General features: G+C 45.6%; 1 protein-coding gene across 3 annotated transcripts in view; it reads left to right on the top strand.

The window, feature by feature from the left end:
- RBM19 (RNA binding motif protein 19) overlaps positions 1-13,225 on the top strand; it is a 135,058-nt gene that overhangs the window by 28,881 nt on the left and 92,952 nt on the right. For all 3 annotated transcript variants that reach the window (XM_074973153.1, XM_074973154.1, XM_074973155.1), the window contains exons 16-20: positions 781-898; positions 7,946-8,094; positions 10,220-10,280; positions 12,429-12,508; positions 13,135-13,190. In XM_074973153.1, coding sequence (XP_074829254.1) covers positions 781-898; positions 7,946-8,094; positions 10,220-10,280; positions 12,429-12,508; positions 13,135-13,190 — 464 coding nt within the window. The remainder of the gene's footprint in view (positions 1-780; positions 899-7,945; positions 8,095-10,219; positions 10,281-12,428; positions 12,509-13,134; positions 13,191-13,225) is intronic.

Here is a 13,225-nt window from a genome sequence, read left to right as displayed (position 1 = left end):
TTTGTCTTTGCCGGGGATAGACCAGGAATGAAGCCTTAGAACTTTTAGTAAGTAATCTAGCTAGGTACGTGTTAGATTATGATTTCTTTAAATGGCTGAGAAAAGAATTGTGCTGAATAGAATAACTATTTCTGTCTGTGTATCTTTTTTGTAACTTAAGGTTTTTGCCTAGAGGGGTTCTCTATGTTTTGAATCTAATTATCCTGTAAGGTATCTACCATCCTGACTTTACAGGGGGGATTTTTTTTTTTATTTCTATTTACTTCTATTTCTATTAAAAGTCTTTTTGTAAGAAAACTGAATGCTTTTTCATTGTTCTCAGATCCAAGGGTTTGGGTCTGTGGTCACCTATGCAAATTGGTGAGGCTTTTTATCCAACATTTCCCTGGAAAGGGGGGGGTGCAAGTGTTGGGAGGATTGTTCATTGTTCTTAAGATCCAAGGGTCTGGGTCTGTAGTCACCTAGGCAAATTGGTGAGGCTTTTTACCAAACCTTGTCCAGGAAGTGGGGTGCAAGGTTTTTGGGAAGTATTTTGGGGGGAAAGACGTGTCCAAACAGCTCTTCCCCAGTAACCAGTATTTGTTTGGTGGTGGTAGCGGCCAATCCAAGGACAAAAGGGTGGAATATTTTGTACCTTGGGGAAGTTTTGACCTAAGCTGGTAAAGATAAGCTTAGGAGGTTTTTCATGCAGGTCCCCACATCTGTACCCTAGAGTTCAGAGTGGGGGAGGGACCTTGACACCTGCCTTGTAGCCATCCCTTGTATCTGTCACCCTTGCAGTTTCAGCACGTCCCTCTATATCTCGAGTGGGCTCCCATGGGTGTCTTTTCCTGCCCACCCCCTGAGAAGAAGCAGGCTGAGATTCCAGAAGAGGAAGGAGAAGCAAGGCTGGGAACTGGTAAGAATTTTTATTTGGGGGAGGAGGTATTTACTGTAGTGTGTGTGACCCTGCTTTTCCTGTAGAGCAGTGGCCATGCTGTTCTTGTCCTAAATGGATGAGAACCTCTGCCTTACTTGAAGTCCCCTCTTGAAGTTGCTTTGAGGATCGTGTGTCTAGAGATGAGCAGAGCTTCTCTTCCCCCATCATTCTGCAGGGCACTTGACTGCTGACCTGGGAAAGCAGATGTCTCTAGACCTAAGCGGTACACAGTGCACTTGCTTGCTGTTGCCATTCTCTCCCTTTGGGTTTTTGGAAGCCAGTGCTGGTGTTGGAAATGGGGTTAAGATTTGGTGCGGTAGCGGGGTTCAATTGGTAGCGTGTGTGAGGTCAGAGGGGTGAATAGAGCTAGAATATTAAGCAGTGTGGGAGAATGATTGTGGCTCAGAAATGCAGGGGCAGCGTTATTCATTTGTATTACCATAGTACCCAGGGGCCCTCGTTATAGACCAAGACCCCATTGTGCTAGGCGCTGTAGAAGCGCACAACAAAAATACAGTTCCTGACATAAGCGGCTTACAATCGAAGTACATCATAAGGGGCAACGGATGGCTATTGATGTGCCGAGGAGTACAAGTGAACGATGAGACAGTATTGGGCTGCGTGAGAGGTAGAGATCTGTGCACACCAACAGCCTGCCCATTGCCATATTTTGCGTAGGCATCCTGACAGAGGAGGGGTCTGGAGGAGGGTAATGAGGTAGGTGTGCCAATGTTTATGGGCAGTGCCTCCCAAGCATATGGAATAATGCAGGAGAAAGCATAGAGGGGGTTGAAAATTTAAAAAGTGGGCAGTGGAGGATGGCCTCATGGCTGAATGTCGCCAGCTCAACAGCAAATGAGACCCTATGATGGGCCTTGAAAGTGAGTACAATTGGCTTATCTTTGATGCAATGGAGAAGGGGGAGCCAGTGGAAGGTTGCAAAGAGGGCTGACACAGTCAAAGTGATGGGCTAGGGAAATGATCTTTGCAGCCGCATTCTGAATGGCCGCGAGCAGGGATTTGTCAAGGCCAGAGAAGGATGCTCTCAGAATCGAGCCGTGAGGTGATGAGAATTTTGTAGCTGTGTGCATGGATAAGAGGGGTTGTATCATAGAGGTGTTATGCCCAAAGAATTGGCAAGATTTAGATGCAGCCTGGATGCGAGGACTTAGAGAGAGGTCCGAGTCAAAGATGACACTCAGGTTGCAGGTCTGAATGGTGGTATCCAGTCGTTGACAAAGGAGGTAATGGGGAGGGCTTGCAGGGGAAGATTAGGAGCTCGGGTTTAGCCATGTTTAGTTTGAGCTGGTGTCTAGAGATTCATAGAATCATAGAATATCAGGTTGGAAGGGACCTCAGGAGGTCATCTAGTCCAACCCCCTGCTCAAAGCAGGACCAATCCCCAGTTTTTGCCCCAGATCCCTAAATGGCCCCGTCAAGGATTGAACTCATAATCCTGGGTTTAGCAGGCCAATGCTCAAACCACTGAGCTATCCCACCATGAAGCAGTGTCAATGACAGGCTGAGTTTTTAATCTGGACAGGAGACAGGTCTGGAGTGAAGAGGTGAATCTGAGTTGTCAGCACAGAGGTAGTCATTGAATTTGTGTTTGCCAGTGACATTACCCAGAGATGAGGTGCAGAGAGAGAGGAGAAGAGGACCAAAGACAGATTCCTAAAGAACCCTTCAGGGAGTTGAAGGGTGGATGAGGAGGATCCCCCGAGGAACACGCTGAAGGAGCAATTAGAGAGGTAGGAGCGGACAGAGTCACGGAAGCCAAGGGAGGACAGGACTTGAAGAAGAGCACAGATGACTGTATCAGAGATGGCTGACAGGTCAAGAAGGATGAGGATGGAATATTTGATAGAATAGAGAAGGGGGAACTAAAGAAGAGATGCAAAGAGAAATTGTTTGCTTAGACTTTCCCCTTATTCGCCCTTAATGCAAATGCAGTGTGGACCAAGAAAATGTGCCTCTTTCTTGGGTGCAATAGTTTTTATGCTTCATGTACTTTAGTATCAGTACTGGTTCCAAAAATATGCAGATTCCTTTGTTGAAGGAGGGTGATTTGAGGAGTTTCAGGAAAACTAGGCAGATGAGATTAAAGCCAGGCCAAAAAAGGCAGGAAGTGTCCGGCTGAAGGCCTTTTTTCCTGCCCCTGAAACACACACATTGCTAGAAGATGGCACTCACGACCAGGGCCGAACAAGGTAGCAATTGTGCTAGTCTCATTGCCACTCTCAGCTTTGTGTCCATGAAGCCCAGCCAGTGGGAGAACTTTGAAACCAGTGAATATTTATGGCTTTGTGCGAGGATCTGTGGTGGCTTCTGTTAGAGCTTCTGATCTTGAGCCTTCAGCAGCTCCACTGCCCCAAAAGAGAGAACTGTAGCAACTTCTCACTTTCAACACCTTGGAGTTAGGTGGAGTTAGGAGGTCGGGGGAACGCAGGGCACGTTCAGTGCCTTGAGACGCTCAGGATTGTTCCTGATACAGTAGTTTCTGGTGCTCAGTGTAGTCCATTTTTAAAAGTCTTGGTGGATGGGACTAACTCCACTTCTAGTGGAGATGATCACACTGTCTAAGATCTTGCCATTAGTAGACGCACTCCTGAGATTGTCAAATCTGAGAGTTGGCCTCACTGGCGCTTAGATACTGAAGTGACAGCTGATGGGTACTATTTCTGCTTTAGAAAGGGTATTATGATGAACATTATTATTATTACTATTATTATTATAGCCCAGACCTGAAGAAGAGCTCTGTGTAGCTCAGAAGCTCATCTCTCTCACCAGCAGAAGTTGGTCCAGTAAAAGATGTTATCTCAGCCATCTCGTGTGTCAATTATTCCAAGAGGCAGCATAAATAGCTTACAGGGACTGTACAAGCCACCACCCCAACTAGAGAGTTCTCTCCATGTGCATAATTGGTATAAATGGAGACTGAGCTCTATAAAGAGGGTAGGAGAAGCAGTCCCAGAACAAAAGGACGAGCAAGGCCAATCTGCTGCTGTTACTTAACATGCAGCAGTGCCAGTGGGTCTCAACCAGGTCAGGTCCCCATTGTGCCAGGTGCTGTGTGAACACACAGCAATTACAGCCCCTGCCCCAGAGAGCTTAGTCTGAAAGGCAAGACCGATGAGGTGGATGAGAGGAATGGTTTGGGGGCGGGGGAGAGGATGAGATCGTGGTTACAGCATCTGACTAGGACTTAGGAGAGCTGAGTTCAATTCCTGACTCTGCCACAGCCTGCCTGGATGAGTCACTGAATCCACCCGGTGCCTCAGTTTCCCCATCGTAAATTGGGGGCAGTGCTTTCCTACCCGACAGAGATGTTGAGGAAAAAATCCCTCAGTGAATTCGGGGTGATTGGATACCATGGTGATGAGGGCCCTATCAGTACTGAGATAGGAAGGATGAAGTAACACCAACAGTAGCTGTGATGGGGCGCTTTAGTATCGACAACATGACATGGAAGCAGATTGACCCCTCCCCCAAACTTTATAACAAAGCCAGTTATTGACAGAATTTCCCCATCAGAGGGAGGGGAGCGACACAGCTGAGCACATGCCTGTTGTCCGCATGTGTTACATGGTGCCCTCCTGTAAGGGTCTAAAGAGCCTAATTGAAGGGCCAGGCCTGAGGATCCCAGCTCTAATTGAACAAAGGAAGGTAGCACCAGGCAGCAGGGCCCAGACCAGCTGATTGCCTGGCTGGCAGGTCGTGGAGCAGCGTGTGCATTTGTGTGCTTGCCTGTGTTAATTTCAAGCCCCACTGCACGCCTTGTGTGGGTGAATTCCCATTGCTCTTATGGTAAGGACATGACCTTTTTTATGTCTTTCCCCTCTCCATCCCTGGGGCTTTTTAGCATCGCTCTTGCATATTTGGGGCCTTAAACACTTTTAAAACCAGTACGGAAGGAGGTTGGATAGCTGAGGTTTTATTATTTGTAATTTTTTTTCCCCCTGGAAGCCTTTTCAAGACCATCAGGGAGGTGGAGGGAGCTGATGAAAAGCTTTTCCCATTCCAGGTCCTGGGGGAGGGACAAAGATAGGGGCAGCTGTTTTATCTCCCCATAACCGAGACCCTCACCTCCAGATAAAGGGCTTTAAGCACAGGAGCTCCTGGAAAGCTGCTTCAGTTTGATAATGGTCTTTGCTGTCAGCCTTTGGCACCATACGCCTGGAGAAAGGTGTGGGAGGGAGGCAGCAGTAAATTCCTTAGTCTGATTAAACAGAGCCCCATGTGGCTGTGTGTGACTGTTGTGCTAACTGCAGATGGAGGCACCTTTCCCCCACCTAAATCTTTCCCTTCTTCCAACCCATTTGTCTTCAAAACCAATGAATTTTCTGCACAAGTTTGCTGATTTCCAACAATTGCTAAAAGTTTCTCTTGCAATTAAGGGTGAAAGTTCTTGGCCAAAAGAAAAAAAACTTGAAACATTTTTTTCAGGGCAGAAGAAATTTACAGTTGATCACTTGTTTCTATGACTTGTGTCTGGTCCTGAGCAGCTTTTTAACCAAAGCAGGGATCTGGATACACTCTCAAACCAACCCAGCTCATGGCACTGTTGTCTCAGCAGAACATTCCTATTCAACAGAATAGCAGATGATCAGCACAATACTCAGTACAAAGGGTAGATGCAATAGGAAGGCCAAGCTAATCATACATCTTTGGCACCAAGTACGCCTTCCGACACCTCTCCAGTGGATTGGGTCAGATCCTGCTCCTCTTGGAGACAATAAAAAACTCCAACCACCTCCCATGAATTGTAGTGGGGCGAGCTAATAAGCCTGATCCTAAGCCCCTTGCAGTCAGTGTCAAGATCCCTGTTAAGTTCAGTGTGCTTTGGATGAGGCCCAAAGGCTACAAGGGATCTCTCACACCTTCCTCTGAAGCATCTTATGCTGATCACTGAGGTGGGAGGCTAGGCCGGCTGGATGTGGTTTGGCAACTCGTGTGTATGTGGTGAGCCCTGGAGAGAGCTGTTGGTGCCCAGTGCTGGTGCATACCATGCTGGGGTGAGAGAGGGGAATTGCAGTCAGCAGTGGAGGTGCTCAGGGTAGGCCCTAAAGCTAAGGAATTAGGCTGGGTACTTAGGGAAAGCACCACATTTGGTGCTCGGATACGATGGTAGTGGAGGGCTAGGTGAGCATTTAGAGAGATTGGGGGTATAGTGAGAGTTGTAAGACCTGCTTCTTGGGTCTCTGTCATTTCTGGAAGACCCTCCAGACAGCTGCCTTTGGTTTTGCAGCCCAGCTTTTCTGCGGAGGAGAGAGCCCAAGAGCCAGGTTGTGTTGGCGATATCTTCCTCTCTGGGTGAGGAGGAAGAGTGTTTCAGTCACTCTTCTACCTTGCCTTGGTGCCAGGTGGAAGGAGGACAGCATGTGGGTTTGAATTGCTGATAATGCTGGAAGCCAGCCATGGGTTGTTTCCTAATGCCAGCATTTGGAATGGAGATGGGAGAAGGTGGTGAATAGAGATGTTGGAATTCCCTACTTTGTATGTGGATCATTTTCTGGGAAGTTTGGGGCACAAGGCAAATTTCCAGTTTAGATTCTGATATTAGCCTCATGCTCTGGGTTGTGCATCCCTCCTGAGCCTGCCTTTCCCTTTCTCCACCTCCTTTCTGGACAGCCTCTCCAACTTCCTCAGTTGTTAAACAATAGGCCTCAGAAAAATGTGAAGTTCTTTTCCCCTTTCCTTTCCTTTTTCTTTTCTCTTTGCGGCAGAGAAAGGATGGCTGCATGTTCCACTGATGTTAAAAGGACGACATTATCATTGTTGCTGTTTTCATTAAAGCATAAAAGGGCCATTTCATGCTAGAGCCCTTGAAGATTAATTAGAAGTTTAATACATTTGGTTTGTTTCTTGAATGTGGAAAAAGGCTGGCGGAGTCTTTGTGGTACTTGCTGTGGTGAGTCGAATGATTATGGACAAAAACCCGTGACGTTCCCTTTCACGTACACAAGTCTTTCAAACCTTGCTACAGCCTCTATCAAAATGGGCTGAAGCAGAAGCTGTTCACGAAGGGGATGGGTTGGCGCAGCGAAGGTGACTGAAGATTGGCCCATAAACTATTTTAAAAATTAAGTAAGCCAAGTGAGATGCAGCATTTGCTACCCTGTTGATTCCTGGCTGTTGTGCAGAGGGGATACAGTTGTCTCAGTGCTGGAGGTTCCCAGGTGCCCTTCTGTGGTATAGCAGAAGGGGTGCTGTTGTCTCTCAGTGCTGGAGGTTCCTTTGTGGTGCACTGGACTGTATCCGAGGTGATACAGTTGTGTTTGTGGTGGCGGTTCCCAGGTAATATGTAATATGGTGAGTGCCAGGGAACACTACAGCAGAGTCGTCATTAATTGTGGTATTTCAGAAGAGCAGTACAGTTGTGTGTTGATTAACAAATGCTACGATCTGTATTGCAGTTCAGCTGAGTAAGGTCCATAGATCATGGAAAATAAACTAGCAGAGCAGAGGCACTACTGTATTAGCTGGGTGCTTTAGGAGCATGGCTGCCATCTTGAACCTGGTCCTCAGTTGTCCTTTTATCCAGTCAGTGAGTTGAGTATTTTGAGGTATTTTATGCACCGATGCAGGAGTAGACCTTGTACATCAAATACTTGAGTAGCAGCCTCTGTCAAGAGAGGGCTATCCTGGAGTAGCAGTGGGTATTTCAGGCCAAGGTTGAGGGATACTTGTAGAGCTGTGCAAGATCCCAGGGTTGGAGCAAGTATCTACCTAGGCTTGTCACCAGAGTGTCTGGCCTCCTGGGAAGTAGTATGCTGTAGGTTGGAATTCAAGGGTGTTAGAAGAACAATACATGGCTTACACTAGCTATACATGTTGTGGCTGCGTGTCCAAGAGCATCAAATTCACCCACAGAACTTACTAAATGCAGCTAGAGAGATGAGTCATTATAGTCTGTGCGTTGATGACTCCGGTAGGATCAAAATACAATAAATCCCTTCAGTCTCCAGAACTGCCTGGAGTTAGTTACATGTTATGGTGTTTATGGTTTGTTCTTTTGCTTTACAGCTAGTGATGAAACTGAGGAAGCTAAAAAGGGCTCAGAAGAAATAGCTGTAGATGAAGAGGAGGAGGAGGAGGAGGAGGAGAGTGTTCCAGGATGTACACTGTTCATCAAAAACCTCAACTTTGCCACCACAGAAGATACGCTGAAGGAGGTGAACAAAGGGAGAGGTGGTGGGACTGGGTGTTGCATGTGTCCAGCAATGTTCTGTTTAGATGGAGCAGCTCGGTTTGAGTGGCTTGGTCAGGGTCAAACAGTGAGTTTGTTGCTCAACCTGGATTTAAAAGTCCTTCAGCTGCTCTACTGTTTGGTATTTTAAAGCTATCGATAAAGCATTCATCAGTACATATCTTTCATCCAAGCCTCTACAAACATTGAGCCTTCCCTGGCCCTTGTGAGAAAAGTCTCATAGCCATTTTGCTAGGGTAAAGAGTAGTAGAGAGGTGAGGTAGCTTTCCTAAGGTCATACAGTAAGTCAGTGGCAGAGTCAGGAAGAGTAACCTGAAGTTCTTTCTGTTTCCTTTTCCAGCCACTAAACAACTCTCCATTTTGCTGGTAGGAGACAATAGATGTAGCTATAGACCACGCTAGAGCTGTTCTCCAGCTTGGTTGTGAAAATATTATCCTGCACAGATTGGGGCTGGTGGTAGCTTTGAATGGTCAGAGAATCTTGCAGTCGGGTTTTTTCATTCACATCAATTGTCATGTTAGAGGGCAGTCAAGTAGACTGTCTACCTGGAAACTTTACCAGCCCAGGCAGTTTTCAAAGGCTAACTTAATTGCTCAGACATCCCTAGCGATCCATCTCCAGACTGGAGTGTGTTATCCAATCCTGTATCCCAGTAGAGGTACCCCCATTTCCCTTACCTTTCATGCCTAGCTCACTGTTGAAACACCAAATGTTTCAATAATCTTACATACAGGTAGTCAAAATTGGAGGAAACTTATCCATCCTCCTCTTTGTTTCCTTCCTGTACATATCATGGATCCAAAGGCCTTGAATCTGTAGAATTGATGTGTTCATAGAATCATAGAATATCAGGGTTGGAAGGGACCTCAGGAGGTCATCTAGTCCAATCCCCAACTAAATCATCCCAGCCAAGGCTTTGTCAAGCCTGACCTTAAAAATATCTAAGGAAGGAGATTCCACCACCTCCCTAGGTAACGCATTCCTGTGTTTCACCACCCTCCTAGTGAAAAAGATTTTCCTAATATCCAACCTAAACCTCCCCCACTGCAACTTGAGACCATTACTCCTCGTTCTGTCATCTGCTACCACTGAGAACAGTCTAGATCCATCCTCTTTGGAACCCCCTTTCAGGTAGTTGAAAGCAGCTATCAAATCCCCCCTCATTCTATGGTTTAAGGGAACCACAAACTCCTGTAGATTCATTAGTACCTAATTAGGTCCAATCCCTTCACCATACCTTATACTTACACTGGGGCTACGCAACATATAATTAAGCCTGGCAGAATTCAGTTTTTATTTTTTATAATTTTGATGGCTAATAGCAATGTTTATTGCTAGCATTTTTTTGTTGTAAACTTTCACAGTTGTGGGAAATTATAGGAGGGGTTGGACACTCGGGGGGAAGGGTGTCAGACAGTTATTTAATGACAGTAGATGTTGAGATTCAAAAAGTTAAAGCTTTCTAACCATTAAAACATAAATTGTCAACATCACACATCAAAATATACAAAGTAAAAATCCTTAAACTGTAGTTCTCAAGCAGCATTTTTTATTGCCTGTCTGTTTCAGGTTTGATTATCATGGATAGAAATATTTTTTGTGTGTGCATGTGTATACAGTGAAATCAACGTTCACCAACATTTGTCAATAAAAATCGAATCCTTCCGAGCCTACATATTACATAGGAGAGCTGCCACAGGCACTTCTTGGTACCTCCCATGCGGTACTGGAAAGAGAAATGTTCTAAGGATATTGTAATGAACTGGCAATGGTTAGATCAGCTTTGAAGGAGCCAGTGTCTGGGTGGAAGCATTCTTTTAAGTACTTCAGTATTCTGTAGCAGTGATCTAAACTACTGCATCTTTCCATAGCTATAGTGCAGTGTGTTGGATAATTACTGAGAGAGTGTTTTAAATAAAGGCTGTCACAACAGAATGCATGATGTGTGTCTTTTCCTTGTTCGGTGTGCATCTCTCTCTCTCGCTGTGGGTTGACTTTGTCTATTTCAGTTCCTACAAAAGGGGAACGTTGTCAAAGGGTTACACTTTAATTACAAAGAGAACTAAGGACCATGTAAAATTCTTTGCAGACGTTTTCCAAAGTGGGAGCTGTGAAGAGCTGCACGATCTCAAAGAAGACAGACAAAGCAGGTACTCCTATGAATTGTTGTGCATTTCCTTCTGCTTGGGTTGGTGGTGGTGATGCCTTCTGCGTTCATCTGTGTGGGCAATTGGATAGTTGATGTTAAAAATCTTCCTTATGTGCCCAGAAATACATATGTTGAAATGACTGAAAACATAAGCCTCAAAAATTAAGTGCTGACTAAACCAGGAAGGTCATGCCCCACAGGTAAGTATTAAACCATGGTGGGACTCGTAGTTGTTCAGCTGAAGGCTCCGTGAAAGTGTCATAAGCTCTACTTCACACCAAGATCTTGTGAAGAGTTCAGTCAGTTTTAAAAAGAAACCTCACAGGCACATCTGCCTACCCAGCCCCATGTTTGCTCATGATCTGTGATACACACATGATCTGGTTTCAGGAGAGACCCGTGTCTAGCTTCACTCTACCTTCCAGGACAATCAATTTCTGTCACTGAAGAATGACTTCTGTAGCTTAGTGCCATCAAAGTTTGGAAACTTGTCATTGTGTTTTCTGCTCAGGGCCTTACTTATGGATCCCTGAAGTTACGATACTACGACCCTGTTCCCTAAAAGCGTTGCATGGCCTTGGGTGTTGCAAACTTTTGCTAAATAAGGAAATAATTAAAGGGCTGTAGATCAAGTTAGCTTTTCATTGTCGTCTCTAGCGAATGTCTCATTCTTCAGTGCGTAACCTAGAACTGATAAGAGTGACCATACAGGGACTATGCTTAGTTTGCATCTTTTCTGTGGCACTCAGAGGGACTCTGGCACACAAGTGAAATTTAGGGCACAACCTAGGTGATAAAGTGAAAGACATCAGATAATGTTCTCTGGCTTGTAAATAGATCTCAATCCTTTACTCTCTTGCCAAGACATTTGCACGGTGGTTTGGAGAGGACCTAATATGTATAAGCCCTATGCTCCTGGCTCGGTAGCAGTAGTTAGTTAGCTGCTTCTGTATCTGTGCACTTGCTGTACTGCTGACATCCCCAGTGGTCTGAATAACCAGGAAGGGGTGAATAGTCATTCTGTCAGCTGCTGAAGCCTTTGGAAATAAAGGGAGAAGTCTGTGTCTGGCAAGTGGGAATAGGGCCACCCTAAAGGGCAGACGCTGTTTTTACATTAACCAATGGAAGAGTGGAGAGCATGAAATCGTTGGTTCCCAAATTAATTGAACTCCTGGTTTGGAATTATTTAACAGGCAGTTTCCATTCACATATCTAGGAAGAGAGTTCAGGCTCCCATATGCTGGGCACTGAATGTACGCAGAGACAGTCTCTCACCCCAAAGAGCTTACCCTATAAATATGACAAAGGACATATTGTCTCCACTTCACAATTGGCAATGGGCACATGCAGTTGAAATGAGCTGCCTATGGATACATGAGATACATAACATGTGGCAGAGCCAATTCTTTCCTGAGTCTTAGACCAGGGCTCTAGCCAAAAGCCCATCCTTTCTGACGAGGGATCTACGTAGATGACAAACCTTTTTAAGGCTCCATTTACAATTGTTTTTTATTGGCATGTGCAATGTATTTCCTCCTTGATGGCCAGAGTGAACTCTTTGGTGGGTTTCAGATAAAAATACAGTCAAAACTCCAGCCGCAGGTTTTACATCCATCTAAAAGGAAGCGTAAATTATTAGGGGATATCTTTGTCCGAATAGGGCATGGTAGGAATGCCCAGAGTGTGCCTGTGTCTGGATTATGGTGAAAATTTCATTCCAAAAGTTTGCCACTGCAGCAGTGCAGGAAACCCTGTGCATGGACAAATTTGTATGTAAGCAGTATGGTCACTGACCTTTTATGTGCATAGCTATCATTTCTGTTGGACCGATAGTTAGGTTTTTGTTTAGTTGCATTCACAGAAGTTACATATGACATGGATTTCCACTGTACACAGCTGTCATACAACTTTCTTTGCATCATCTCCAGGGTGACTTTATCCTGAAGTGTCACAATATCAGTTGTTTTAATTACCATGGCTCCTCTGGGGCAGGTTTAGTCCAGCAAAGCTCACCCCATATCTAGCAGTGTTGATTCACTTTTTTGTTGTCGGTCATTAACCAGTCACAAGGGCCTGTCCATTGTGCAGGCCACTATCGAATGCTTTTCGCCAAAGCGTTTACGGGGCTCTTTCCTTCCCTTTCTGGCAGGCACTTTACTTCCTATGGGCTTTGGATTTGTGGAGTATAAGAAACCAGAGCATGCTCAGAAAGCCCTCCGACAGCTCCAGGTAACCATGGGAGACGCAGCCAAAGGGGAGCAGTGGGTGGGGTCATGAGCGCTGTTCCCTCTAAGCTGTGCGCGTGCACACAGATCCTAAACCCTGCGCACACGGTGAAACATTGCGTGTACAAAACTTTGCACAGAAGAAATTTTTTGCGCACACGGCCTGTCAGAAATTAGAGGGAACATTGGTCATGAGGCACCGAGAACCCCTCTAATATTTGTTTTTCAGTAGTTCCCTGCAGGCTGCGACTGAGGTCAGAGCCCCATTGTGCTGAGTGCTGAACATACCCCCTAGTAAGATGGTCCCTGCCCAAAAGGGCCCACAATCTAAAGACACAGGCTGGGAGTGGAAATAGTGGCTCAGGGAGGGAAAGTGACGCGCTCAGCATCACGTCTGTGGCACAGTTGGGATTAACACAGGTATCTTGACTCCCATGCCAATGCCCTGGCTACTAGACCCACACTGCTTCCCCATCTGTATTGTATACTCTTCACCTGTATTAGCTGCGCTTGGAAAGAGAAGAGCTTTGGGTGAAGGAGAGGTGGGAGGAAGTAGAAATGAGATGTAAAACTTCTTCTCTGTTCTTAAGGTCTATCTCTTTTAGCAAACTTTGTAACTTGCTTTTTTAGGGTTGCTCAGTAGATGGCCATCAGCTGGATGTGAAGATCTCTGAAAGGGCCATAAAGTAAGTCTGTCTGATTCCTGTCTGACTTCTCTGCA

The sequence above is a fragment of the Natator depressus genome, chromosome 15 (assembly GCF_965152275.1).
Source record: "Natator depressus isolate rNatDep1 chromosome 15, rNatDep2.hap1, whole genome shotgun sequence".
NCBI lineage: Eukaryota > Metazoa > Chordata > Testudines > Cheloniidae > Natator > Natator depressus.
Note: the sequence above shows the minus strand (reverse complement) of the source record. Positions and strands in the feature narration are given on the sequence as shown.